General features: G+C 40.0%; 1 protein-coding gene across 7 annotated transcripts; it reads left to right on the top strand.

The window, feature by feature from the left end:
- Window positions 1–62: 62 nt before the first annotated feature.
- On the top strand, window positions 63–27099 carry ZFAND4 (zinc finger AN1-type containing 4). 7 transcript variants are annotated; one of them, XM_063339451.1, is made up of 10 exons: window positions 63–2597; window positions 3931–4233; window positions 11671–11746; window positions 11841–11908; window positions 12685–12871; window positions 16937–17084; window positions 17908–19089; window positions 19702–19756; window positions 22011–22128; window positions 24201–27099. In XM_063339451.1, exons 2-10 carry the CDS (start codon window positions 4050–4052, stop codon window positions 24334–24336), a joined length of 2154 nt encoding a protein of 717 aa, XP_063195521.1. In that variant the 5' UTR covers window positions 63–2597; window positions 3931–4049; the 3' UTR covers window positions 24337–27099. The 7 variants fall into 7 exon arrangements, with proteins under 7 accessions (XP_063195521.1, XP_063195523.1, XP_063195525.1 ...); XM_063339453.1 differs by lacking the exon at window positions 63–2597 and adding an exon at window positions 2869–2993; XM_063339455.1 differs by lacking the exon at window positions 63–2597 and adding an exon at window positions 2967–3184 and having other exon boundaries at window positions 22014–22128.
- Window positions 27100–27503: the final 404 nt, after the last annotated feature.

The following is a 27503-nucleotide window of genomic DNA, read 5'->3' on the forward strand; positions in this document are numbered from 1 at the left end:
CCTTGTCTGGGTCAGCTGCCAATCTACTGAGCTTATGTTAGGGTAAGGCTGGGTTCTGTTATCAGGTACAGCTTCTCCTTTTATGTAAAGCAGTTAACAAATCTAAGTGCAGGACTTGACACCAGATAGAGTTAAGGTATTTTGTATTGGCAGCTAATGTGGTCTATAAAAATACAATGGTTAAAAGCTCTCTGACAGAAAGTGTGTTACAGATGAGCACCTAGTGCCCCATGAAAACAACAGAAACATAACTTTGTCTTCTGTTCAAGTTGTAAGACGCTAAATGAGATTCTTCACCTGCCTGGATTTGCCAAAGTTTTGCAAATAATGCTTTCCAAAAAGTCCATCAGTACTGAACATGGTTGGTCACTTCCAGGTTAACAAGACAATGCGCACACCTTAGTGCAGAGACTCTGTTATGCACAAACGCTTTCTATCTCCTTTCCTCTCTCATCCGTAACACATCGTAGGCTGTTTATAGGAGGTTGCTATTTTGTGGAATCTCTTTTAACTGTCTGATGCATTTGGCTTAACCTTCTTGCTTCCTGTATTTTCTAGATTGCTCTGCTGAAACTGATGCCATTAACCATGCCTCATGCCCATTGTTAGACACCTGCTCTCCTGCATGCATACAAGCACAGCAAACGTATAAATGCAGAAGGATCAAATGTTTCTCTTATTTTACCAGTGACTGCTGCAATTCTGACTTTAAAACTAGATGTGCTGGGTTTTTTTTATGATAGTGATGTACTTTATCTTCAGATCTTAAGACTGTTGTGATCTCTGTGAATTTAAAGCATGCGCTGAGAGGACTTCTTTGAGAGCAATTCCCATGTTCACTGAAGCGCTTGTTCTGAGACATCTGCTTCAGCCTCTTGTTTCTCAAGTTGGATTTACTTTATCAGGCACAGTAAATACTATAGCCAAAGCATCTAGCACTAATGAGTCTAAAGCAGAAGGAAAGGTTGGAAGGGATAAAGGAGAAACATTGCCTATTCATTTGCGCCATAGGTGGGCCTGGCAATGATTCATTTTAAGTTGGGGGGTAAGTTATGAGTAGCAGCTTGGAGAAGAGTGTGGGAGCTATTTGCAAATGGGTGTCTACAGCGAGAGTGCTTGCACTTTATTTATAGGCATTGCATCTGCTGCATATGCCTCATACGTGGTTTGGACTGCCTCTTTACTCCTTTCTTCTGTGCTTAGAAGGGCTTCAAAGACATACTGTGGGAGAGAGGGAAAAGATGGTGAATTCTTCTATTTCTTTTCTTCATCTTCCTTTCTTCTTGGCCCTTCACATTAATAACTTCTATTAGCACTGCAAAGAGTGCTGTTCACAAGCCAAGAACGCTGGTGGCCAAAAGCTGCTGGAGTAGGAAAAAAAAAAAAAAACCTCATGCCTTGAAGTGAACTTTACTGAGCTTTCACATTAGAGAAAACCTCTTGACAGAAACTTGCACTATGATATAGATCAAAACCTTTCCCCCCCCTCCAGAATTTCTAAACTGGCACAGGGGAGAGTCTCTTGCCCCTATTAAAATGTGTGGTTCCTCAATTAACTCCCTGTGACAGAGTGCAAATCCTGGTCTAGATTAGGGGACAGGAACACCTCTCTTATGAAGAAAGACTGAGGGATTTGGGTTTCTTCAGTCTGGAAAAAAGACGGCTGGGGGGGGACCTTATCAATGCTTATAAATACTTAAAGGGTGGGTGTCAGGAGGATGGGGCCAGGCTCTCTTCAGTGGTGCCCGGGGACAGGAGAAGAGGTAACGGGCACAAACTTAAGCATAGGAAGTTCCACCTAAACGTGAGGAGGAACTTCTTTACTTTGAGGGTGGCAGAGCACTGAACAGGCTGCCCAGAGAGGTGGTGGAGTCTCCGTCTCTGGAGACATTCAAAACCCACCTGGACGCATTCCTGTGCCACCTGCTCTAAGGTGACCCTGCTCTGGCAGGGGGGTTGGACCAGATGATCTCCAGAGGTCCCTTCCAGCCCTATGGTTCTATGGTCTAGGCACTTCGCTCTTGGGAGGACTTGATCTGAGTGGTGGCTTTAAGTGAGTTTTGGGGCTTGGTGTGTCTGGGGTTTTTTTGTTTGGTTTTTTTATTTATTTTTCAAATTTGATAAACAATGGCGTAATTTTCTGGGAGACTTGGTGTTGGAGTGGCCAGGGCTTGCTCAGCGCTCTTTGTCAGAGGGCCCCCCTACCTGCTATGAGCATGTACAAAACCACAGGATTTTGTTCCTAGTGCTGTAACTGGGCCTGAAACCGGACAGCTGACAGAGTCAGGGTAAGTCTTGCATAATTTAAAAACTAAATGGAAAGTAAAGCGGTTAATGTAATTAGCACCTCCTAATAAGCTAAGCTTGTTTTCTCTAGTGCTTTACCAGAAGGCTGTGATCATCTGAGAGAAACGCTGCTCCTGGAGACCAGCCTGGCCGCCTTCCATTGAAGTGGGAGCGGAGCCAAGCGCTGCCCTTGGCTAAAGGTGCCCGATGGCAGCGCTCCTCTCCCCGCCGGGGCCGCACCAGGCCCCCGTCCCAGACTGGAGCTGCAGCCGGCGCTGCGCTAGCATGTGTTAGCAGGCCGCGAGTTTGAGGTATAAATGATGTTTTTATACGCTTTCCCTGAGGAAAGGCTAACTGCAGGGCCGGGACGAGCTGCTGGCGCCGCCGCCCCCTCAGCCTCCACCCCCACCTCGGGCGGGCACGGTGCCGCCATCAGCCCCGTTAAACTACAACCCCCAGGAGGCACCGCGGCCTCCCGGGGGCTGTCACGTGACAGCCGTTGTTACCGGGGGGGGTGGGTGGGCTGCTCCATCCGGGTCCTTCCCTGCGCACGCGCCGCCGCCCCGCGTCTTAACGACCACAACAAACCGGCGCCGCGCGCGGCGGACACCCGCCTCCCGAGGGAGCTGATTGGGCGGGCGGCACGGGAGCGGGCGTCGCATTGGCCCGCAGGAGGGCGCCCGGCGGGGGTGTCATAAAGGCTTTAGGTAGGCGCGGAGGCTGCCGGGGAGTGAGCGGCGGCGCGGGCGGCTCCCGGCTTCTACCCTTTTCCCGCGGCGGCTCCCCCTCCATGAGTCCCGCCGGGGCTGGCGAGCTCCTGTGAGGCGCGGCAGGCGGGGCTGCGCGGGGGGAGCGAAGCCCCGTCTGCCCCCGAGCGGGCCGGTGGCGGCGGCGGCAGGTGAGGTGAGACCCCGCCTTCCCGTCGCGGACCGGCTCGGCGGCCTCCGGGCCCTCGGGGGTGCTGCTCCCGCCGGGGCCCTGAGGCGGCAGCGCCGACCGGGACGGGGAGGGAGGGGCGGTGCTCTGCCCCCTTTCCTCAGGTGCGTCCCCAGAGGGAAGGGGGGTAGTTTCCCCCCTGAGTGTGGGCCGGGGGCACGGGCGGTGGGGCCCCGCGTCCGAGCCGGGGCGTGAGGCCGCACCGAGGCGTGGTGGCGACGGTGGGGGAAGAGGGGGGGTGGGCAGCTGCTCTGGCTCCTTTGTTTGCGGGCGCTCCGCTCTGCTGGCCTGGGTCCGGCCTGCAGCGCTGGGGCGGGGGGGGAACACAGAGCTGCCGCCGCCTTCCCCGAGCCCGGCCCAGTCCCCGTTTCTGTGTCTTTCTGGAGTTCTTCCCCAGCTCTGACCCCGCTGAGGGCTCAGCCCTCGTTAGGAGGCTTTGGGCGTTAATATCGCAGGTCGGGTTGTCCTGTCGCTGGTGAAAACAGAATAAAAACACAAAGGTAGTAGGTAGGACCTGGAATGCTGACTGAAGCTAGAGTCCTAAACCTGTGCTATTCCTAATATCGTTTGTGGTTATATCTGTTGCGTGACCTAGGTACTAATTTACTGCTTCTTAATAGCTATTTTGTTGTTTCTCAAAAATGAATTGAAATTCTCTTTAACAGCTACGTTCAGATGTTGTTAGAACTATGCTTGTTTGCTTTGTAGGTGAAAAATCCCAAACATGAACAGCAATGCACCACACCTGTCCTCAAAGCTGACTTGGCTAGAAGTGGAATGTAGTTTCCTGACAGATCTTCTTACAGAGAAGTTGTAAATCCTTTGTAATGGCCAACAAGAAAGAGCCTCCTTTTTTCAATGAAGATAATATGGGACCGTTTCACTACAAGCTTCCTTTTTATGAAACTATGGAGCTCTTCATTGAAACGCTTACAGGAACATGCTTTGAACTGCGAGTTTCCCCCTTTGAAACAGTTATTTCTGTGAAAGCTAAAATTCAAAGACTGGAAGGTACTATTCTCTCTTATTTCAGTGTAAACTTTATCACTTTAGGAGGTCTTGTTTTACAAATTATAATTGCTAAAATCAAACCCGATGATTAAATGACTTGTTCAGTAACACGCATAAGCTAAACACTTGGTTTATGGTTTAGGTTTAAATGGAATTGTTTTTCTGTTCTTTCCTTTTCCTATCAGTTCGTGTCTTAGGCTTCACTGGGATTGGTATTTTTGCTCTTCTGTTCTTGGTTTGTGGGGTTTTTTTTTGTATATCATTATTAAGATAAATCTTTAAAAGTCTGTAGTAAATCAGTAATTGTTTTGATATTATATGGGATACAGTATTTCTGGTGTTGAGAGGATTCTCTGACATAAGTTGTTTGTTAACTAGCAAGGTTATAAGCTTGAGTCTTGCAGTATGTCTATATTGCAGCTGTCTGAGTATACTTTAAACCAGGTGCTATGGCTGTTGCTTCTTAGGTTAGTCAGTTTATGGTTTGTTTACGATGCTGCAGTCACAAGAGCAACTGCAGTGCAGGCAAACCCCAAAGGCAGCTTGAAGTTACTGATTTAAATTTTGTTTGGGTGAGTGAGCTTTTGCTGCTAAAGGTCTGGCTGAGCAATCCTTTGTTTTAAGGTGACGAACTTGGCACATCTTGCGAAGTGAAAACCTCTTTTAAATTATAAGGCCAGTTCTGGTGCTAATACAAGGAGGAAAGATGTAGGTTAGTCCTCTCTCACCCCTTTCGCTCTGCCATGAGAATGATCCTGCATGAAATAATGTAATTTGAAATATGTAGGTATACATACTTTAACTACTTTGCAGCATTGCATTCTCTTTCTCGCTTTGGAGGCATTGAAGAACTGTGTAGCTGCACAAGCTGAGAGTACTGGAGTTCCTAATGTTAAGAAAAGGGATCCTCTCTTTCTCCAGTATACCTGTACGTGTTTTTCATGCTTCTGTCTATGTGGAACCCACCCTCTGGGAGATGTAATGTGATGCTTTAGACTTGAATCTAAGATATTCTCCTCCTCTTACTGGAAATCTGCACTAACGGATGGAAAAAAAGGTAGCTGGCCCAAGCCTTTAAACACAGAAGCATTGCAACAATAGAGATGACTTTTTGCTAGTAAGGGCACATAGTAGAAGCTCCACCATGCAGATAACTGGAGTTTACATCAGTGCAGCAATGTGGATATGCTTTTGTTTCCTGTGGAGAGGGCCATAATTAATCACAAGTCAGAGAACGTGTTGAGATGCTCCTGGAGGCTAGAGGTGAAACAAGAAAAGGAAAGGGTATTTCTTCTCTGTTATTGAATATAGGTGTAGGAGAGATGCAAGCAGATATGTGATAGAATGCTAACTAAGAGTGAATTAAAAGGGAGCATAGGCAATAGAGTACAGGAGAAGGCAGGTTATCTGGACAGAATAGATGAAGGAGTAAACTTCAAAGGATGCATGAATAGACCAGTGGGAGATGTGAGGGAGAGGAATTTGAATTTCTTACAGTCTAAAATGAGAGATTGTGAATAGACATACTGAATTATACCTACATCTTATTACTGTTGGCTGGGTATGCCTAGCTTATAAAAATTTCATAATATCTTATTAGAAGAACAGCTTGGTAATAAAGTTATAAAATTGCTTATTCATAATTTTGTTCACATGTTGTAGTTCATAGGATGATAAGATAATTAATGGCCTAGGTGCCTGCTGTATAGGCTTAGTAATTAACAAGTAAATTTCATTAAAACATGGAAGATAAGAGTTTACTGGTGCTTATCATTCAGTTGTTAGAAGTTAGTTGAAATACCTTGATACCCAGAGTTAAAAGATCTGATTAATATGATTTATGGGGGTGCAGAGTGAAAACAGATTGATCAGCTATGTGTGAAGCGGACAGGCACACAATGACAAATTGATCTTACATTACATTTAGGTTTGCTATTGCATGTAAAAATAATGAACAACTTTTCAGTGACAAAGTTCCTATTATTGTGCACAAGCTCAAGCAACGAATTGCCCAGGTAGAGCAAAAATCCTAAAGTAATTTTGCAGTTGTGATTTAGTATGGGAAGCGGAAAGCTTACACCTGTTCCTTTTTCTGATGCTGTTTTTCCCTTTTTGTCATTGTATTGTGTCATCTTTCATGGCATATGAACCTCTTTCATTTAAGCTGCACTTCCGTCTGGAGGATACCTCCTACACTGCTGGGCGACTAAATAGGGTCCCTAGTATACGTATTGTCTCCATGGGCTTGTCTGGGTGGTGAGGATGATGGTATGTAAGCATACACAAAGACAAGTTTGGGGAAAATGATCTGAGACCTGACATCTCCAAAAACAAAACCTAGAATCATATCAGAAGTTCACAAATTTTTTCAGATGTCACCAATGTAATTGTAGGCGGCTAATAATAAAACTAAATCAAGATGAACTCATCTTTGTCAACAATTGGAATATCAATAGCTGTAGACTCTCTGCACTGTAATAAGAAAGGATAATATGGGTGGCATGTTAGGAATTTTGTATGCTTCTGATACTGTTTGTCATTCGTGGTGCCTGATAATGATCTTAGGCAGCTGTAGTAGACATTGGTACCTTGCTAAGAGAAAGCTTCAGATCTCCAGCTTTCTGTTTCCAGTTGATTTTAGTCTGTAAAGAACATGGGTAAAAATTTGTTAATGGGTTCTAATGCATTTGAAATTTCAGTGCACATCTACTTGTAAATTGAAGTTAAAACAGATCTGATGCGTGTTTGGATCAGATCCAGGCATTTGTCCTCAAATATGTTCCATGCAAAGAACATGATATCAAAAAATTTAGATCTGTTATAATGTTGAATTTGGAGCCACCTAGGGTAGATCACATCTAGTCTAAGATTCACCCAATGAGCCTTTTGAAATGGTACACTGGAGAAGAAATAGCTCCCTTTGTCTCTACTGGTGGCATACAAGCTAGAATACACACAGCCAGCAGCATAGCTTAGTGTTGCCAGCAGTGCTGCCTACTCCATTGGTTTTACTTGTTGTTGATTATTTGTATTTGAAAGCAGGATCATGTGTTGATGGACATGGATAGGACAGTACCTGAGTTTCAAGGTGACATGAAAGACCAAGCTTAAAAATAGCAGGATTTCATTGAAAGAGGAAACAGCAAATTTTTTTTAACTGACAAGATCTCTTATTTCCTTTATTGTGCCAGTCTTTGTGGCCGCTGGGCTGGGCAAAATTTAGCATTCCTCATTTGGAAACAGCAATTATTTTATTGAATTTTATAGAAGGAGCATTCAGATAGTGTATTACTAGTAGTGGTTAATTCTTTGAGCTATTAGAGCCATACATAATACTTGTAAACATGTTTGTTTGGTAAGGTAGGATTGAGTCTCAAGGGAGGAGGTGAGGTTTGGGATTTGGTGCTGGTGGTATTATTGTTATCATCATTATTATTATTAACTTGCACGAATTAATTTGCATTCTACAGTATGGGGTGTTAAGGCCTTCACTTACGTAGCTATTCTTAAATACGAAAAACCCAGTCATGGTTTGTTCGGTGCCTGTTTGCAACTTAATGTTATCATCTGTGTATGTGGAAACATCTACCTTTTTAGATGAGAATTTAAGTGCTTGCTTGTTCTTGTATTATTGTAAAGGGGAAAAACAGAACTAGCTTTCAGAGTGCATCTTAATTTTGAATACTTGTGTTCAGTAGGGAATGACAGATGCAACAGTAATTTTGTCGTTGTACGTATGTGTACTCTCAATTCGTCATGAGTTGTTATTTTTCTTTGGTCTTTTTGCTGTCATTATTTTGCTGCCTGTGTACAGCAGCTTCACCTTAAGTGAAAGGAATGGGATGCATATCAAGCAGACTTCTTCTGGATGTTGTATTTCTTTCAATATTCTGTGAATTCAGAGTATGTCATAATGGTATTTATTACTACTTGCGTTAGAGAAAATAGCTATGCTTCTGTCAGGACTGGAGTAAGTGAAAGAGTTTTTAACAGAACCAATCTTTCTTCTGTCTGCTTTTTTTCCTCTTATGTTCTTTGTGTGTTTGCTTTGTCATTTCCCTGTTTACTGTGCTGATAGAGACTAGAAGTTCACGAAGCTTTTTTTAAGCTTATGCCTTGTCAGAGCTGGGAAAACATTCCTGCAAATGCAAGCCTGTGCCCAGATCAGAAGGTTAGAGCAGCATCTGGAAGGTCTAAATATGGTCACCTTTGTCAGGAAATTTTGTGGGCCTGTGTTCAGTTACTGGTGACTCACTGCTGTTACAGTCTCCTCTCTGTCAACCTCTAGGATAATGAAGAGTAGGTCAGTACTGACCACCATTTACACCACCGTAGCTTACTATCATGCGAATGAAGGCTGGGGGGTTTGACACTTATGAAAACGGTCCTGCTGCTCTAAGTTGCAGACCTTTGCACCTCTTCCCAAGCGTAGCTAGTTTGTGGGGGAAAATAAGACTGTCAGCCCAGCCTCTCTGTAAGCAGGAGCAAAAACTAAATGTTGAAGAAACTCTCCAGCAATTTCAGCCTTGTCTGAAAGGTAAGTACACTGTTTGAACTTTGACTTTAGAATGTTTGTGGTGGTTTTAAACATAGTAACCTTCTACCCACAACATAAAATCAAGTTTGTTCTGAAATCGACAGGGTTTTTTTTCTGGGTCAGACTTGACCATATCAGTTTCTCTGGTGTGCCTACTTAGCATGCTGGAAAGAGGAGTATGGAGGTGAAGCTTAAGGGAGTATCTGATACGCTGATTCGGAGACAGGATAGAGTGCCTACTTCTCTCCTCCTGCGGCCCATTTAGTAGGTCAGATTGTCAGCACATCTGCAGCCATTTCAATTGACTGTCTGAAGAATCTTCTGTCCTCCTATAGCGTTACCTGACTAGCCCACTTCCATTTCAACATTGAGATGTAGCTTATTGCCCTAGTTTCCTCTCTTCTTCATACCGATATGGAGCAGGCCAGTGATACAGACATGTGCTGCTTAGGGAGAGGGGATAGTGGATGGTTCTCTCGCAGTTCTCATTATTGTGGCCAATTTTACCTGCTGATCCCATGTACAAATCTCTCCTCAAGAAAGCCTTAGTGTAATCCAGAAAAGGGACAGCTGATGCATATATTCTTGCACCTGAACCTATAAAGCTCGTACTGTTTCCTCTGCGTATAAATACAGAATTCTTAGAAAGCAGCATAAAAGGGAATTAGTAACAAAGACTTGTCTGTTTCCCATTTACAGCAGAGTATAGTCTTTTCATCTGTTCATTGAATCAAAAATATATATTGTCATTGTTAGATGAGCAAAAAACATGTTTCATGGCAGCACTGAGGGTTGCAAGCCAGCCTTTTTAACAAATACTTTCTCAGTTTATCAAAGTAATTGGAAATTGCTCCTTGGAGACTGCTGAAACCATAACAAATACAGACGGTAATGACTGTTTGTAATCAGAAGACTGCAAAACAACAGAGAAAAGAATTTCGCTGCAGACTCACTGGCTCTTGCCAGCTTGTTCTTGTTTTGCTTATGCTGCAGACTTGAAACATAACCAATAACCAGTTATTAAATAGCTGGCAGTGTAGTAGCAATTATGTTAGTCTACTATATGAACATATTCCCCTCATAAATGTCTTGTGTTCTTCAGAGGATACAAGATTCACATTAAATGCCATCCAAGTGAAGTAAAGTTGTGTTGGTTGCTCATAAAAGAGAAGCTCTAGATGTGAGCTGTGGTAGGAAAAGGGAAATGTCATCTTCTCTAACACTTAAATAATAACAATGACAGTTCCTCCAAAGTGCACTCCCTCTTCAGCACAGGGATATCCACTTAGCAGGTATCCCACTCGCCTGTTGAATCTGCTTGAACTTGCATCAGAATCTGGTCCCCTTTTCTTCCTTGCTGGTGATGGGTGCTGGCAGCTTTGTACCTTTCCTTCGGCTAGGAGGGGGCTACTTAACCGACCTTTTGCCACAGCTTGCTATGCACTCTTGCAAGCCTTGGGAAGCCGAGATGTTTTTGGAAGCCACCTGGAAGACTCTGACCTTTGTGTTACCTTCTCGACGGATGTATTTTGGGAAATCTTCCTGTGTAGCCTTGCTACTTGCATCTCCTTTTAAGTATCTGAACATGCAATGAATAAAAGTATAAGATAAGGTTACTTTCAAGTAACTTTTTGGAAAATATATTTATAGCTTTTGCTTCTTAGTCTGAGGAGTAGTGTTTTGACCTTTTTGAAAAAGTAGTTGTTGGCCTCTATAGATTTTAATAATTTTACTACTAATTTTAATAACAATTTGTCAGGAATGCACAGTGAGATCTTAACTACCTTGATTTCAGTAGACAAATTGAACAACAGTACTTCTTTTTGATGCTGAAGGGAAGATTTTTTTTTTTCCAAAGGCAAAAAATACAACCGTTCATCTTCCTATTAGCCTTAATTTATTTATTTTTTATTCTTTTGGTGATCCAAGTTGTCTTATCCTTTCATAACTGTCCTGGTTTGTACTCTGTCCAAAATTTGGAAAGTGGCAGCATTCTACTAAAAATGTGTGAAGACCTCAGGTTTTACCAGTTTATGCTTATTATCTTTAATGTATATTACTTCTGTATCTAAATGAGTTGACTAGGCAGGCAAAAAGAAACAAAGTTAATCATTGTGAAGAATATGGATTTTTAGTAAGGAACAAATAGCCAGTGTGCTTACTTCCTTTTAACAAAAAATAGTTAGCCAAATCTATTCCAGAACTTGAGCTGAAAATGAGGGTTATTGGATATAAGTAATAAAATGTTCTGATGGCCTAAAAGAACACCCACAACAAAATAAAAAGCATTTGTAGTACAAAGTTTGACTAACTGCTGCGGTACTGTATTTTACGTGTGAACTTCCAGGTTCCAAACCAAGCAGTGATAAAAGCACATACACATTTGTCACCAGTGTAATAGAGCTGCCACCAGTTACCTTAATGCAACCTTGCCTTTACTGTGAGTAATACAGAATATCAGTCTGTGATTAAATTATTCAGCAGTTCTGTAGTTAGAAGTTTTATCCCGTTTTTCCTGTCAGTAGACATAAAGCACTGAGGTACAGGTAACAGGAAAAAAACATCCCTCATCCAATGACTGGAAAAGAGCAAGTATTCAACAAGCCTGAAACAACTGAATACTTCGACAGATCCCTTGTTGACCCAAAAGATTGAACTCCGAGTGTGACCACAAGCCTGCTGAAAACCTTAACTTTGTTCTTAATAACTGTTTGGGAGGTTGGGTATCATGACTGAAGGCTGTTCAAGTGCCTGTCCTTGTCCTGCTTCCTTTCTTTTCCCCGTGATCCTCTTTCTCACCTCTCCTCCATTATCCCCACATTCTTCAAAAAGCAAAACTCCCCAAAAGCCCTCCCACCAACATCAAATTTTAATACTCTTTGTTTGTTTGTTTTGTTTAGGTATTCCTGTCTCTCAGCAGCACTTAATTTGGAATAATATGGAGCTGAAGGATGACTATTGTTTGAATGATTATAAGTAAGTATAGAATGAAATTGCAATGAGTTTCTAAATTATTGTTAGCATAAGCAATAGCGAATGCTACAAAAATTTATTTATTCTTCATTTACAGCATTTCAGAAGGCTGCACTCTGAAGTTAGTTCTGGCTATGCGAGGTGGACCTATTAACACTAGAAGAGGTATGTGGGTTTTTCCATCTTTTCTTCCTTAGCATACCAAGTGCACCATCCTTTTCACTTTTTTTTTTTTTTTACCCTTAGTTTAACAAATATCTTGGTATGCAGAGGAGGTTAGGAAAAATTTCTTCACCAAACGGATTATCAAACATTGGAACAGGCTGCCTAGGGAAGCGGTGGAATCACCATCCCTGGAGGTATTTAAAAGATGGGTAGACATGGTGCTTAGGGACATGGTTTAGTGGTGGTTTTGGCAGTGTTAGGTTGATGAATTGGACTCAGTTGATCTTAAAGGTCCCTTCCAACCTAGATGATTCTATGTATACAATCATCAACTCTTAAAATCAGAAATTCTTCACCTGCAAAAAAAAAATGATACTGTAATGTCACTATACAAATAGTTTTTAAAATATGGTTAGTAAGAATCAGGTATTGGTTCAGTCTGATGATAAACTTGATTATGTGGATCATGCATAGAGGAATGAAAATCACAGAATAGTAGGGGTTGGAAGAGACCTTCAGAGATCATTTGTTTCAACCCCTCCGCCAAAACAGGTTTACCTACAGCAGGTTGGACAGGAACGCATCCAGGCGGGTTTTTAATATCGCCGGAAAAGGGGACTCTACAACTCTCTGGAGAAATTCCCTTGATAATTTTAACTTGGAAAACACTCTTCTAGGTAGGGAATTCCCATTTTAAAATGAGCTGAGCTCTCAAAGGGGATGAAAATGATAATAATGATAATAACTTGGTTGTATTCTGTTTTTTCTCTTTCTAGTTCCTGTGGAAGACCCTATCAGGGAAATGGCTGAATACATGGATCCCAGTAGAGATGAGATCTGGGAGAAAGGGCCATCCAACAAACAAGTTACCTTCTTAGTATATCGAGAAGGAGATCAGTTGAATTTCTTCCGTGTGGTAGATCGGGGAGATGGCACTTTAACGCCATTATCTGAATCTTTGAGGTAAAGTTGGTTTTAATCTTTATATTATTCTTAGAAAGGGGGATACTGTATAATTTTCAACTTTATTTGTTGACTTTGTCAAAAGAATATCTGGAATATTTCAGTATTATTGCAAGAATTGTGCCCTAAGGGCTACTAAGATGTTGCAGCTGGGTGGCCGAACAATACAATGGTACTTTGTGGTAAGTGGTCATGCTGACAGTCGTCTGTCACTGTGTGTGTCAATAGAGAGAGATAAAGCTGGCCTCCTGCTTGAGGCAATTCTCAACATCCCTTTCTAAAAGGGAACATTTTACAGAAGAGTCAATTTGTCGATTGTCAAGATATTAAAAAGTTTTGTTAAGTACTTTCTCTTCCATCTTAAGGTATTTGGTTTTATAAACATTTCTCTACTCATAGCATAAACTTTCTTTCTCCTGTGGCTATGATTTGACTAAATGATTAGTCAAGAAGATAGTAAATTGGCAGTGCAAAATCCTGAGAAACTGTGGTGTTTTGGGGTTGGGTTTGTGGGTTTTTTTGCTTCTGTTTTATTGTGTTTTGTTTTGAGGTAGGTTTTTTTGTCTTTTTTTTTAATACACTGAAGTAATTACCAATAGATCTAGCCTTTGGACATAATTAGGCCTCAGATTAGCTACTGTTGAGGTACCAAACTTGTCTCAATCACTGTCACAGAATCAAAGTACTGTTACCATCAGAAGAGCAAGTATGTCACTCAAGCTACAGATTACTACTCTTTTTCCTAAAGCTATCAAAATTGATAATATCTATTAAAATTATTTGATTCTGTCTTTGTACTGCAGCTTTTGGATATGTTTTTTTTTTTAATCCCCTGAAGAACTTTGTATTTCTACAACCGTAAGGAAAGGAGTCCCTATTCTTGGGACTAGCTGCATTTTCTCTGGGGCTTGCACTGTTTTCAGTAACTATCCTTGTTCCTGTTTACAAAGTGAAAGCAAGAGCTTTGTACTGCGTTTATATTCAGTGTGATTCAGTGAGTTCAGAGTGATGTTATTCCTAGAAACTTTTATAAGAGATCCCTACTTAAAACCTATAGGCTGAATGACGTATAAAGGTTGAATTCCCATATAGTTATACAGAGTAGAGAGAGCTAGTGTTTGGTACACAATTACTGGATGGAAAGAAGAGGAAAGGTACGAAATTTTAGATTTGTGATTTTTGTCTTTCAATCCCTGCGCTCTTTTTCAGTAAATGGTGATACATGCTATTGTGTGTAGATCTGAAATGGGCAAAACCCACCATCATCAGTAAGAACTGAGAACCTTGCTGCTGCATTGGCCTAGATAAGCTTCTGGAAAGATGAGTGCACAGATGTAATTCCTCTTCTCACTGATACCCTGCCTATTACCAAATTGTTCCCTTTTACCATTTAAATCCAAAGAACATCCAAGTCTATCCAAAGAGCTAGGACTGTGGATGCAAGAAGTTGTCAGAAGGAGCTTGAACTTCATTTTTTCGGTGTAATGGGATCCCTGGTATCTGCCTATATGTTCAAATTCTTGTGTATGTGTGATGATTTTTTTTCCCATTTAAAACTAACATGGATCATTGTCTGAAATTCTTAGTACTTGTCAATTAGGTAATTCTAGCATATAGATTAAATAGTTATTTACTTGAGATTGGCTAAATGTAGCAAACCAGAGAAATAAACCACACTCTTTTGACGCTGGCAAGGCATCTTGGTAAGCCTTTCAAAGCACAACAGCATGTGTAAAAGTCAAATACATTATGTTTAAGAAATGTGCTCTCACTAGTTAAATGACCAGTTAGGTTGGAAGCCACCTGAGTTGAAAACATTCAGCTCAAGCTGTTTCTCTTCCTCTGTGCTTTCTATGGGAGTTCATTTATTAGCTTTTCTACTAAGGCAGACAGTATTTTGGTGGGTAGAGAAAGAATCTTAATGTTTGAATTTATTATTATGGCTGGGTGAGACTTTATGGGAAATGGAAAATGTAGCAAAGGGAGGAGAGAATGGAATGGAAACAAATAGGACATTTTCATTTGATCTATATAGAGGAAGGCTATGAATGACTCTGAATACTAGGGCTTTCCACCCTGAGAGTTAAATGTGTTTATATGCGTGGGTATACTGGTGACTGAGCATTTTGAGGCACTTGTTTATCACCTTTTCTCACATTGCTTACGTGTGGAACAGAATTTAGTGACTGCAGTTTAGAAATGAGACATTGGTTTGGGTTTTTGTTTTATAGTTCTCCAGATCACTTTATTTTATCTGTGGATAAGTTAATGGTTAAAACTTGACAAGATGTAAATACTTACAATGACTATTGTCTCTGGATTAAAAGAAAGTTGTTGGAAGTTGTGGTAGAGGACTGTCAGGCACTGGTGTCAAAAGTGTTTCAACAAGTTACTGATGGGTTTTGAGGACCGCGTTTTATAATCAAGATCCCAGGAATGTTGACACCCCTTGGAAAATGGGCCAAAAGTATCATCAAGAACAAAGCTCCCTTCTATAATTTTACAATCACTTTAAAGCAGATAAATACTTTTGTTACTTTTCTGGGTTTTTTTAGTGTTTTTGGTCGTATTTGGCCAGAAGCGTCAAGAAAAATGATAACAATTATTTTTGCATTTAAAATAAAAAAACAAACCCAAACCAAAAAACAATCAAACATAAGGCACATCACTTTTCCTTTTATCTTTACCTTGAAGGAAGGGAAGTTCAAATAAATGTTTTGAATTGGTGACTTAAGTCTTTGCAGAGTTAAAATTCTGAAATGATTCTTCAGTGTTGAACCTTTACCAGGAGAGGTATGTAATATGCGTGCTGACTGTCCCCATATGAAGCTGTTCAGTTTTTGGTAAGAAATCACTGGACTACTTTGCTGACTCTTGCTTTGAATTTGCTGCCACCTTGCTCTTAAAGATCTGTCTCCCAGCTGTGCTGCCTTTGGAATTTTGTTACATTTTAGGAAATGGATTTGGAGAGTCAGTGCAAAAATACTGGCTCTTGACTAAGGGCAGCAGAATGTTTCCAAGAATCAGGTAAGATGCCAGCTCTAATTAGTGACAATTTTTTTTAATTTTTTTTTTATACTGACTTTTTCATGACCTTTAGTTCTTCCTTGATCTCTTTTGGAGAGTAGAAACTTTAGCTAAATCTACTAAGACATTTGCGTGAACACAGGGGAACTGCCTGATCGTTATGATTTCTAGATGCTGACAGCCTAATGGAAGAATTAAAACACTCTTTAAAATGTACTATATACAGTGTTGAAAATGCATCAATTTGTAATGAATTGGATGCTCCTAATGGTTTTTCAATTTCACTGTCAAATGTTGGATGTCTGTTGGTGATTAATGCTTCATGGGAAAAACAAGTCAGATACTAACTTTAAAACATTGAGTTTTTGCTTTCTCTTAGAATACGGAATGAAAAAAGGCAATGCGATGCTATAAACTTCCAGTGACTACTGAGTTAAAATATTTTGTCTTGGGCCTAGCAATTCTAATCTGTTTATTTTTTTCCAAATGTGAGACTCTTTGGAAACCTAAACTGACCCTTTTTTTTAATTTTTTTTTTTTTATTTTGAAAAGGAGAAATAGAATATCACATCCACATGGGTGACCCCTCCATTTCCATTTATGGTGAGAACACCCCTCAGGATGGATAGAAATTTGGACTTTCCTTCCATGCCAGTGTCTGGTTAATTGGAAAACTGATCAGCTTGTTGTCTGAGTCACACAGTTAACAGCTTTGGCCATACCTTCAGGAGACATTTGTGGAACTGGATATTCCCTCTGTGGGGAAAATATATAGTGAGTGTGAACCAACTGTATATAGTATAACAACTTCCCAGAAGCGTGGGTATGTTATGATTTCAGCATCATCACTTTGCGTGAGCATCTAATAAAAAATGTGCTAAAATAAATGGACTTGAAATGTCTTTGCGTACAGTTTTACATAATGTTTTGTCAACAGATCAGCTACGGATATGACTTTCTAGTTGTGAGAATACTCTACATTGAAAACAATTAAATTACTTGATTAGAGGGTGAACACAAACTTTCTTTTATTTTCAGTGGTGGTTCAGTTTATAACTTATATGCTGATGATGAAGATGAGACAGAGGCATCACCTTCTGGACAACAGATTATTGAGAATTCAATTACTATGAATAAAATGAAACTACTCAAGGCAAAAATGGAGAACATGAATCTAAGTAAAAAGGTGAAGTTGTGATTTCAATTTTCCTATTGTGGAATGGCTTGCACTTCCCTAGCGCTGGCTTTTCTAAAAAGCAGGTCAGACGTTTTGCTGTTTTGGGAAGTGAAGTGATCAAGGGTAGACGATGCCTTATCTGTTCTTAAAGTAAATGCTATTGTATAAATGTTCTGCTGTGGGGCATTTGCTTTACTTGGATCTACCTGTCCACATTCAAAGAATTCACTGCTGGTCCTGGATTTACTTTTGTGGCTTGATTTTTTTTTTTTGGATGTGCGGGGTTTGGGGGGTTTTTTTTGTTTTTTCTTCCGATGCTTAAGTAGTATTGGTTTGCAGTACTGCTCTGGTAAAAAAATCAATGTTTGTCTTAAATGAAACTTCATTAGAAATACTGTAACTGAAAAGTCTATAAAGTTAAATGCAAGAATGAGATTACCTAGAAGATAAAGTATTACATTGGTGTTCATGTCTGTGTAGATTACCTAGATGTGAAGTGAAGATGATACACTTTCTTTCATTGGTCATCTTGTCTGAGATCCTAATCTCTTCTGGATAACGGATGTCATTCTGGCTTCCCTTTTCTATTCCTCTGACATGTGGCCTATTTACTAAAAAGCCTTTTCTGATTATAATCTTTGGTTTTATTATTCAGATACTTAGGTAAAGTCTTGATGGCTAGTAACAGATGAGGGAGTAGAAAAAATTAATTGGGCCTTTCTGGCCTTACACTGTCTGAATTTCTGGGAATATGATCTCTGTCAGGTCTTTGAATGCAACCATAATTCAAATACTAATTGCGGTTCTATGTGGGTTTTGGTTTTTTTAATAGCCTAAGAAAACTGTGAAAGTGAAACCTCGTCCTCCAATGGCTCCTCGACCATCTAGTGGGTCAGTGGCTGCTGCTCGTCACCGCTTTTTAAGAGTGCTCCCCCATATCGGACAGTCCTGCCTACCTCCTCCTGGGAATTCATATCCCTCAGAGTCTTCCCAAAATGCACTTTCAGCATTGGCTACTTTGGCCACTGCTGGTAGAACAATGCCATCTACAACTAGTGACTTTCTTAAGGAAGATGACACTTGGCAGAGCAACTCTTGGTCTCAGTCAGTTAGTAGCATCAGATTACCACCGAAAATATCTCGTGTCGAACTAGAAAATGCAAAACTACCTACCAACAGTATTCTGACTCCTGTTTCATCCCTGCCTGCAAATTCAGAAAAAGCATCTGAAAATGTGAACCCAACAAGTGAGGAGGATGCTGTTTTGTTTCCGAATCTAACAAATGTAGAACTATATGGAACTGAAGAAAAACTTTTACCTGAAACAGATGCTTTTGCTTTGTTAACGGAAGGAAGTACCACTGAACAGTGTAGTGAGATATATGACATAGGAAAGGTGAACCCAGAACTTGAACTGTCTGATGGAGATGAAGAATCTAAGGTTGTAGAGCAGCACAGAAAACCGATTAGCAAAGTGCTGAGCACTGCAGCGATGGGGGCTGGTCTTCTCAGTACTCGTGAATTAAGTCCACAGAAAAATCTGCTTTTGTCACCTCTTCGGTATTCAGCGCAAGTGGCACGTCACAGTTCTCTGAAACCACAAACACAACCCAAATGCTTTGAGGCTGGTAACTTGAGATCTACAGCCTCCCCAAACGTGCTTCGGTCGTTGGAAGTCCGTAGTATAGCAGACTCCTCTCTTTCTAGGACTACTAGATTTCATGGCGTGAAAGTAGAGTCACTTGGCAAAAGACCTGATGTAATTTCTAAAGCAGAGGCTAGGGACATCACAGATGTGGCTAACAAGGCATCCAAAGAACCTGTGAGTTCTGTAAGTAACTTAGGATTTTTGGCTTCGCTGGCCCGAAGCACAAACAGGGAAAGTTTACAGAGTTCCTGTGGGACAGGCAGGTTTCGGACTTCTGGTATTGCACTACCTACAAACCTTCAGCATTTTCAGGAAGAAAGCTTTAGGAAAACTGCCTCTCCACATGAAGCTGCTGAATATATTCTAGTGAGTACTAATGCTTCCAAAGAAACTGAAGTTTTCCCATATTTTCTGGTACTGGCATTATGAAAACTGCACTTTCATGTGTGTGTCTCTGTCTTTTCAGGGAAGGCAGATGGGGAGGGGGGATGTGTACTTAAATCCCTGATAGCCTTAAACTGTTTTCTAAATTCCTGTTGGTATCTTACCTGCCTGTTTAACTAAACAGGTCCTAGAAATAATTTTTCATAAAAATTAAAGTGGCTGTTCAGTTCACAACTAAAATTATTAGTTATTGTAATGATAGAATGAGTGTCTGTTTTTGAAGTGTCATCTGACTTTTGATGCTCACTAATTGTCATTTATTCCAAAGTTTGCCCTGTGACTGGCACCATATGTGCCTAGCCTTAGATTTTTAATGTACTTTGTTGTTTTGGTGTGTTGTGAAGTATGGGGAGACTATTAAATAGTCATGTTTGAGTATTTGAGGATTGCAGAATTTTAATGTTTTGTGCAGAAGTCTTCTTGGACGTTGATTGATACAACATTGATTTCAAATAAGTTGATAAGAGACTGCCTGGCTTTTCACTTAATTTCCATCTGCTAGTAATTTCCTTGTGGAAATTTTTTTTTTTTTAGTCTGCGCATGGGCTTGGAATGAATGGAAGTATTGCAGCTGTAGGGAAAAGAGTAGGTAAGTAAAGTGACTTAAATAGTCATTGAAGATGACTCTTTAATCTTTCCTGATGTATCACATATACAGAGGACAAGAATCATATATCTTTGGAAGGCATATGTCTTTCAAAGTCTTGCTGTGTTACACTTCTATAGCATGGTATAACTTTCAATAGTTTAAGTAATTCTTTAACATACAGATGTCATCTAGATCTTAGGCAGACAAAACTGACTCTTTACTAGCTTTTTTTTAATACTTAATGAATCCTGCATGTCATCTGTAGACAGAAACACGACTTTCTGCTCTGAAGTTTCCAAAAGGTCAGTTCTGTGAATACTTCTGAGTGTACTAAAATCAGAGCAAAATTTATCAGTAGCATTGTCTTTAGGATTACAGCCTGAGCCAGAAGGATTTGGCAAAAGAAAAGTGAGGAGAAAGCAATAAGGGCATGGATGCTGAAGATTACTGATATCGTGCAGATTTTTGTCTATTTTTTGTAATGGGCATCTTTCTACCATAGTCTTGGTAACTGTGGAGCGCTTAATGCTTGGCATCTACTGAAAATGGATGTGTTTTGCCTAAATGTTAATTTCTTATGTGATTAGTTCTCTTGGGAGGAATGTAACTGTCTAGACTAATACTTCTAAAACTCTTAAGACAGTGAGCTAAAGATTCTCAGCACAATCAACTTTTCTTCTTCACATCTTTGACTTGCAGTTTGCAGGTTTTCTTTTCTTTCTGTGTGACCTTAGGAAAAGAGAGCAGGCATGTATTCCAGGATCTTAAGATCTAGGTATAGAGAATGAGCTAGAAGATAGATCTTCAGATAGCAGCTACAACAGGAAAAATGATGTAACTGTAATGATGTCAGAGCAAAAGCTGCTAAAATAGTGGATTGTGCCTTCATTTCACAAGTGGACGTGCAGCTTTGATTTGGCAGTCAATTAATAAACAGGTCTGTCTTTACCCACTCCATGATAAAAAGGTGATACCCTAATAGCCATGTCTGCATGATGGGGAAGCCTACTATCATCTGCATAATTTTGGATAGAATTAAGACGACGACACTCCATGGGTGTATCTTATGTCAGACAAAAGTGTATTTTCCAAAAGGTTCCAGGCACGAGAAAGACAAAGTTGGTGTTGTCATATCATACAGGCTCTTGAGAGAGAGGTGGCTGGTAATGATCTGATGTATAACTGGCCAAAGGACAGGTTCGGTTTGTTAGACAAGGCCTTCATTTAAATGTATTTGCTGTAGGGATCATAAATGTGAGGACAGGTGTATTGTTTTTTCTGTTTTAAGTATAGCCCATGGTGAGGGCTGTCTTCAGGCTCTGTCTTTTTCACAAACTGGGCTAACTGATGCTCCTGAAATAGTATGCTTTTAGATGATGAAACCGATAGCATGGACAAACATTGCCTGGAATTTTCCATGCTAGATAGCAATGGGATAACAGTGGTTGGTAGTGATGACTGCGTTGTGTAGTAACTGCCTGGTGTTACTGCTGAATGTAGCCTCCTGTATCTCAGCTATGAACTGTTGGGATTAAAGGTGTGCTGGACAAAAAATACCTCTAAACTCAGGAGGTCACTTCTTGGGAGCATCCTGATGATACAGCAGTAGAAGCACTGAAAGAATGTTTGAGAGGATGCATTGCTCACTTTCACTGTCCTAGTGTATGGTAGATACACATAAGCAAGTTGTGGATGAAGAACTTATTTCTTATGAAACCATATAGCTAAATAGAAGCCTGTAGTCTAACAATGTACTTTTTTGCAATTATGGAGTACCAGCAAGATTTTAAAATGTTGCAGTATTTCTTATCCAAACTTGAGTTATTAGTTGCTGAACGTACTAGATGCTAGGTACTTGAATGCCCCATTGATTCTTTGGAAAGCCATTGTGTGTAGTGCTTTCCCAATCCCATTATGTGTTTTCATTTTGCATTTGGGAAAACCATTAGGAGATGTGTTTCTTGATTTCTTCTGTAACTTCTTGCCTATGTGAACTTTTAACAGGTGTTTAAAATAGTGGGTCTAAGTTGTGCATTGTGCTGCCTCTTCCAAAGGTATTCATAGGCTTGAGATTTGCTTTCTGTTTTGGCTTTGGGGGTTTTTTTCCCCCCTCTGTTTAGGCTTTGGGGTTCCACCTGAAGTATCCTAAGGAATGCAAAATGAATCTGGGTTTCAAAAGATAACATTTAACATCAGTTTGTGATCAGGAAAAAGTAAAAATAAAATGTCTTTGCTGTCTTTCTGCCTCTGAAAGCAGGTGAAGCAACCCATCTTCCACCTGTGAATGGCTCAATTCAAGCAAAAAAGAAAATTACAAAGCATTGCTTTCTTTGTGGCAAGAAAACTGGATTGGCAACCAGCTATGAGTGCAGGTAGGCTGAGCATATAACCAGCTGTTATTTAAAATTGATGGCTGGGTTAACCAAAAGGTTTTCTATGCTGCATGGTATTCTTTAAGCATAGCAAATCAAAAGACATCCTTCAAAAAAATGTCAATTCTCAGTTCAGCAAAATTCCAGGAATTAAAATTCAGGAATGTTGTACCTGTTCTGCTGTTGAGGTGTATGTTCTTCCAGGAAAATCAAGAAATGCAAGGCATCAGAAAGCAAGATATCAGGAAATAAAGAACATGACTACAGAATAAGAACGATGACATTTTATACTGGTGTGGGGCAAACTTGCTACAGATTTATGTTCTGCAAAGTTTCTTAACGACAGTTGTATCATTAACAACTTTATGAAAAGCTGGCTTTTTTAAAATTTTTCAGAAAAATCTCTCACAGATTTGGCCCTGTTACAACACGTGCACAGTTTGAATTTATACAAATTTATATTTGACAACTTTTTGATTTTACATATGTACTGCTTCTTGTGAGACTTCAGCCACCTTTTGGCATCTAGAACATCTCAAAAGTAGAACACCAGAGTGCTGGTCCCCCAAATCATGACTTGGAGACAGCACAATGAGACCTGGCGCTTGGTGGTGATCACTGCAAACTTTAAAAAAAACACCACACCACCTCTTTCTCTGTTGATCTTTGTTCTCAAAGTATTGTTTCCCACAAGATACTCTTTTCTCAGTATCATTTCCCATGAGCAAGTCAAGGTTGGGAACTGCTGCACTGTGAGGGCTACATTTGAAGCTGATCTTGGTTCTTGGCAATCAACAGCAAAATGAACAAGACTTCTGCCACTGCGGAATTGTGTCCCAGGGTGGCTCCTTACTGACTCTTCAGTCTTTGATTTTGAAACAGTTTTGGACACAGCACACTTTTCCTGCTGAGCAAATAGCTGCAAGATCTTCTAGAAGTAACCAAGCGGCTTGCTTAAGGTTAAAAATGAAGCACAGAAAAAGGTGGGGAATCACATGTCTCCAAGAATAGCATTTGTTCTAGTTTCAAAAGGAGCAACCATATGACCTTTTACAGGAATGGAACACGAATCAAACAGAGAATAGGCCTTATGAGAGAACTGGTGATTACGGGACCAAGAACCAAAGACAAGCATGTTTATTACCAGGCACACAAAGCATCAGGAACAGCTGCAGAGTTTATTACGAACCCAGATGGATAGATAGATAAATAGAAGATTATAGTCTAATAGTGAGACCGTAAGTTGGATGAGTAATGCCTAATCCATTTCAAGAGAATTCTGATTTTGAATGATGTTAGTGTTTTAAAGTAGCAACTTTATCAAATAATCAAGCAACAGGACAATAATATCAGTCTCCACTTAAAGTACTTGTTCAGGTCAGATACAACATCCACTGTATGCTTTTCTCCTGTTAGGAGTCTTAGCTCTTGAGCTGTCAAGTTTAAAGGCAAAAATTGTCCACCATTGGAATGGCAACTGATATTGGAAAGATGCACCCTTATCCAGTCATACAGGAAGTCACATTCCCTATAGTTATTTTGTCTGACGTCTTTACAGCTGACTAAATCAGTATTTATTAATCTCAAGTAACTAATTTGAGTTTATGCCAGGCAGAAGTTATGGTGAACTAAACATCTGTTCTTGGTGGTCTGAATGATGTGGTGGTTTTGAATTGAAATGCATTATGTGCATTTCACCTGATGCTGCTCTTTTAGTTCTGTGGTTTCTTGTCTGAATTCTACCAACTGATGCTGTGTGAGGTCTTTAAAAAGAAATAAAATAAGAGTGGTGGGCTTTGATTTATAAGTGCTTGATCCTTGCTAGCTGGTTCCAGGAGTACTGATCTTGCTTAACTTCCCAGCTGAAGAGACTGTTGGGTCAAAATTGCAACATTCAGTTACAAAAATGTCATTTTGATTATCCCGCCAGTTAATGTTATCAGTCATGGATGATTAGAATTCAAGCAGTTATGTCAAATAAACAAGACATGATTAAGCCAAAGGGCTCCCTGCATGTCAGTCAGTTAAAAGCTTCTAAAAGCTTGTAACTTCTAATATTCTTGATTCTTCAGATGTGGAAACAACTTCTGTGCAACGCATCGCTATGCAGAGACTCACACCTGCACCTACGACTATAAGAGTGCAGGGCGAAGGTATTTGCAGGAGACCAATCCCGTCGTTAGTGCACCAAAGCTTCCCAAAATCTAATGTGGTTGTGCTGCATGTGGCTGTTCTGCCATTGAAGAGTTGTATTACATTGAGAGAAGCACTTGCTTAAACTGTATAATTTTGCCATGCTCCATATTTAAAGATTTGCCAAGTAATAAAAGCACATGAGGATGCATCCTATCGAAGAATAATGTGAACACTACTGCAGTTAAAACTTTTCTTCTTTAGTGAATGGAAAGTTAAAGATTAGTTTTCAAAAACTTACACTATGTTTTAACTGTTACTGCACGTCTTGTGTTGTGTTTTATATATGGAAAAGCTATTTCACTAGACAAGTCTTCAAAAGATGCACTTTACTAACTTTATTTACTGTATAACCAGACTTGAGGGGGGTGTTGTAATGAGGGTGTCATGTATTGTCTTCTGTACTCTTGCGTTTTTGTCCATTGCGTGGTATCAGAATTATAAGTTATTTCACTAGAAAGATCCTTCTCCCTCCCCTTTCTTCAAACAGCCTACTTTGAGATTTTTTTAAGGGGGTCGTGTGTTCCCCACCACTCTGTTCCGTTCAGATTGGTATTCATACACTGTGTATCCATTCTGGAAATTACATACCATATTAATCACATTTTCTTAAAATAATACTGTTTATATGACAAGTTTGTTTTTAAATAGGAAACTCCCCCTTTGCCATTAAATATAAGGAACAAGTTATTTTAATGGTTTTTGTAATCCTAGGTTTTTTTAAGCCTTCACAACCTGGTTTGTTAAGATGTTGAATGCTGTTACTGGAAGAAATTCTAATAAATATTAAATTTTATTCTGGTTTATGCTCTTATAAATGCACAAAATAACTTTTCCTATCTTACAGCATGCTCCTAAATTAAAAGTTGGACTTTGTTGTAGGGGGAAAGGGGATATTTTTTATTTCCCAGCAACTTCATTAGGAATAGTGTGACCGACACTGTGTGCTTTAAATAAACCTTCTGAAGTCTTACAGATGTACTAGCAAAGGAAAATAGGTGTGCAACAAATGGTGTATGTTAACCTGCAGCCTTTCTCCCCTCCAGCTGATACTGTACAAAGGCAGCTCAGTAATTGCATGAGACACCTTTAACGAGCATGCAGCTACTTGCAGAAAGTGATGTTGGAGGAATATACCTGCTGAAAGCCTTTCCTCTTTCGTTTTCTTATTGTGCCTGAAATCTTTTTATAAGCTTACGTTGCTTGAGGTGTTCTGGTATAAACAGATTAACCTACAACAAACCACCAAAACAACAGCAACCCTTCCACATTGCATCTAGACAATTGAATGTCATGGTCCCTTTCTTGCCAGAGTCCTCAGCTACTTAGTTGGTTGTGGCATTAAAATGATCTATGCTGCGTTCTAGTTGAACAGTAGCAGCTGATGAGCATGGCAATCAAAAGTTGGGCCAAAAAAAGAAGAGGATCACTGAAAGGGAGAAAAGTAACTTCAAAAATTCTCATCCTTGGAGGAAACCCAGTTCCTGTAGTCCACCTGGAACTTAAGCCTTCTGGAGTTTTCAAAGAGTGATGACCTCAGAAAAAAAAATTCAAAATCATTCTTCTGGGCAGCAATAAGGTAAAAAGGTAGTTCTGTGTGTGTGTGACCTCTAGGCTTATTCTTAGTGGACAAAGTTGCACCTAGTATGAAGAACATGCTACTGAGCAGTGCTAGATGCCTTGAATGTGCCTGTAGTTTTTAATTCGTCTCCAGCACGGGACAATATTTGATGCCTAAGGAACAGGACAAACATGCTAGTGTTTTCCCAGCAGTTACTTATTTGTGGCTCAGCAGCTTTCTTAAGACAGAGGTGTTGGTCTTTCTGTAGGTTCAGTAGAGATTTGCTAAGAAATGGAATTAAAATAATATCAGCTGTCATCACTTAATCTGATTTTCCATAAGTATAATTGTCAGGAAATGATCTTGTAGTGCATGAGAATGGCCATACGCAGATTTTAGTAAGACTGCGTAACTGAGATGTGTGGCAGGAAGTTTGAGTCAAATCTCAATTGTGACTCTCCCTTTCTGCAAATATGCATAATGAAGTGCACAACAATACTTTTCAGAAAATGCAATGCAGTAATAACCTAATTTCCATGTGTGTAGGTTGTCCTAATTTTTACTATACCTCATTTTGATTATACCTAATGCAGACATTTCTTGTGCAGAACTCTTCTGGTTTTGCTCTTGTCTCCAATACTGTTACAGGCACTCTTATTTTCAACCAGTAGTATAGCCCTAAGAGCACTTAAATTTGTAATTAACTGTTTTAGTTGCTAATTTATATGCTATTGGGTTTTACCAAATCCTGTGTTAGTCTGTGCTATGGATTAATTCCTGTTTACTGTGTAAACTTACCTAAATGGTTTGGTTTTCTGAGTATTAGTCTGTGGTGCTACACATCTGCTGTAGACAAATGTTTAGCTTTTGTGTATTTGTTCATGTAATTAGATTGTATCATAAAGCATTTACATAATGGAAGTTTAACAATGACTTTGGTGTGTGCTTCTCTACCTTTCTGTCTTTTTTACATGTTGCTTTTATGCTTGAGGACGTGTGAGGCATAACCAGGGTGGTGTCTTGTTGAATGACCTCCAGGATTCTTTTGTCAAATTGATAAGCACCACAGAGGTGTCCAAAGTGTTTCTGGATCTTGAACAAAATATTTCCTTTCCCTGAAATCTGTAGAAGGTCATGGTTATAAAAATCTGTCTGCTTGCAATTCCCATCTCTATTCAGTTTGCAGTCCCCAGGGTGTAATTGCACTCATGTCTTTTGCTGACAATCTTCAGTTGTAGACAAGGCTAGAATTGTTAATGCATTGTATTACAAAAAAAAAAAAAGAAAATGAAGTCTTTTTATCTTTTTTACATATCATAAATTAGACACTTCGGTTTCTTTTCAAGTACTTCCAACTTTCATAATGGGGCACCATCTCCTGGGTGTAAATTGTGGGTTTGTGTTGGGTCATGTTTTTCCAATTTTTATGTAAATCAGGTTCATCTTGAAATGCATTGGGCACTTTCTCTGGTATCTATGTTAGCACTGAGCCACAGTTGCTCACGTGAGGACATTAATGTAACTAAGAAAGCCATGTGAAGCTATGGAACAGTTGTGTGAGTCTGCGTTGCTTTTGATTACTGAAGTTCTTGCCCTGGTTTTAGTTTGGGGTGGTTTTACA

The sequence above is a fragment of the Chroicocephalus ridibundus genome, chromosome 6 (genome assembly GCF_963924245.1).
Source record: "Chroicocephalus ridibundus chromosome 6, bChrRid1.1, whole genome shotgun sequence".
Classification (NCBI taxonomy): Eukaryota; Metazoa; Chordata; class Aves; order Charadriiformes; family Laridae; genus Chroicocephalus; species Chroicocephalus ridibundus.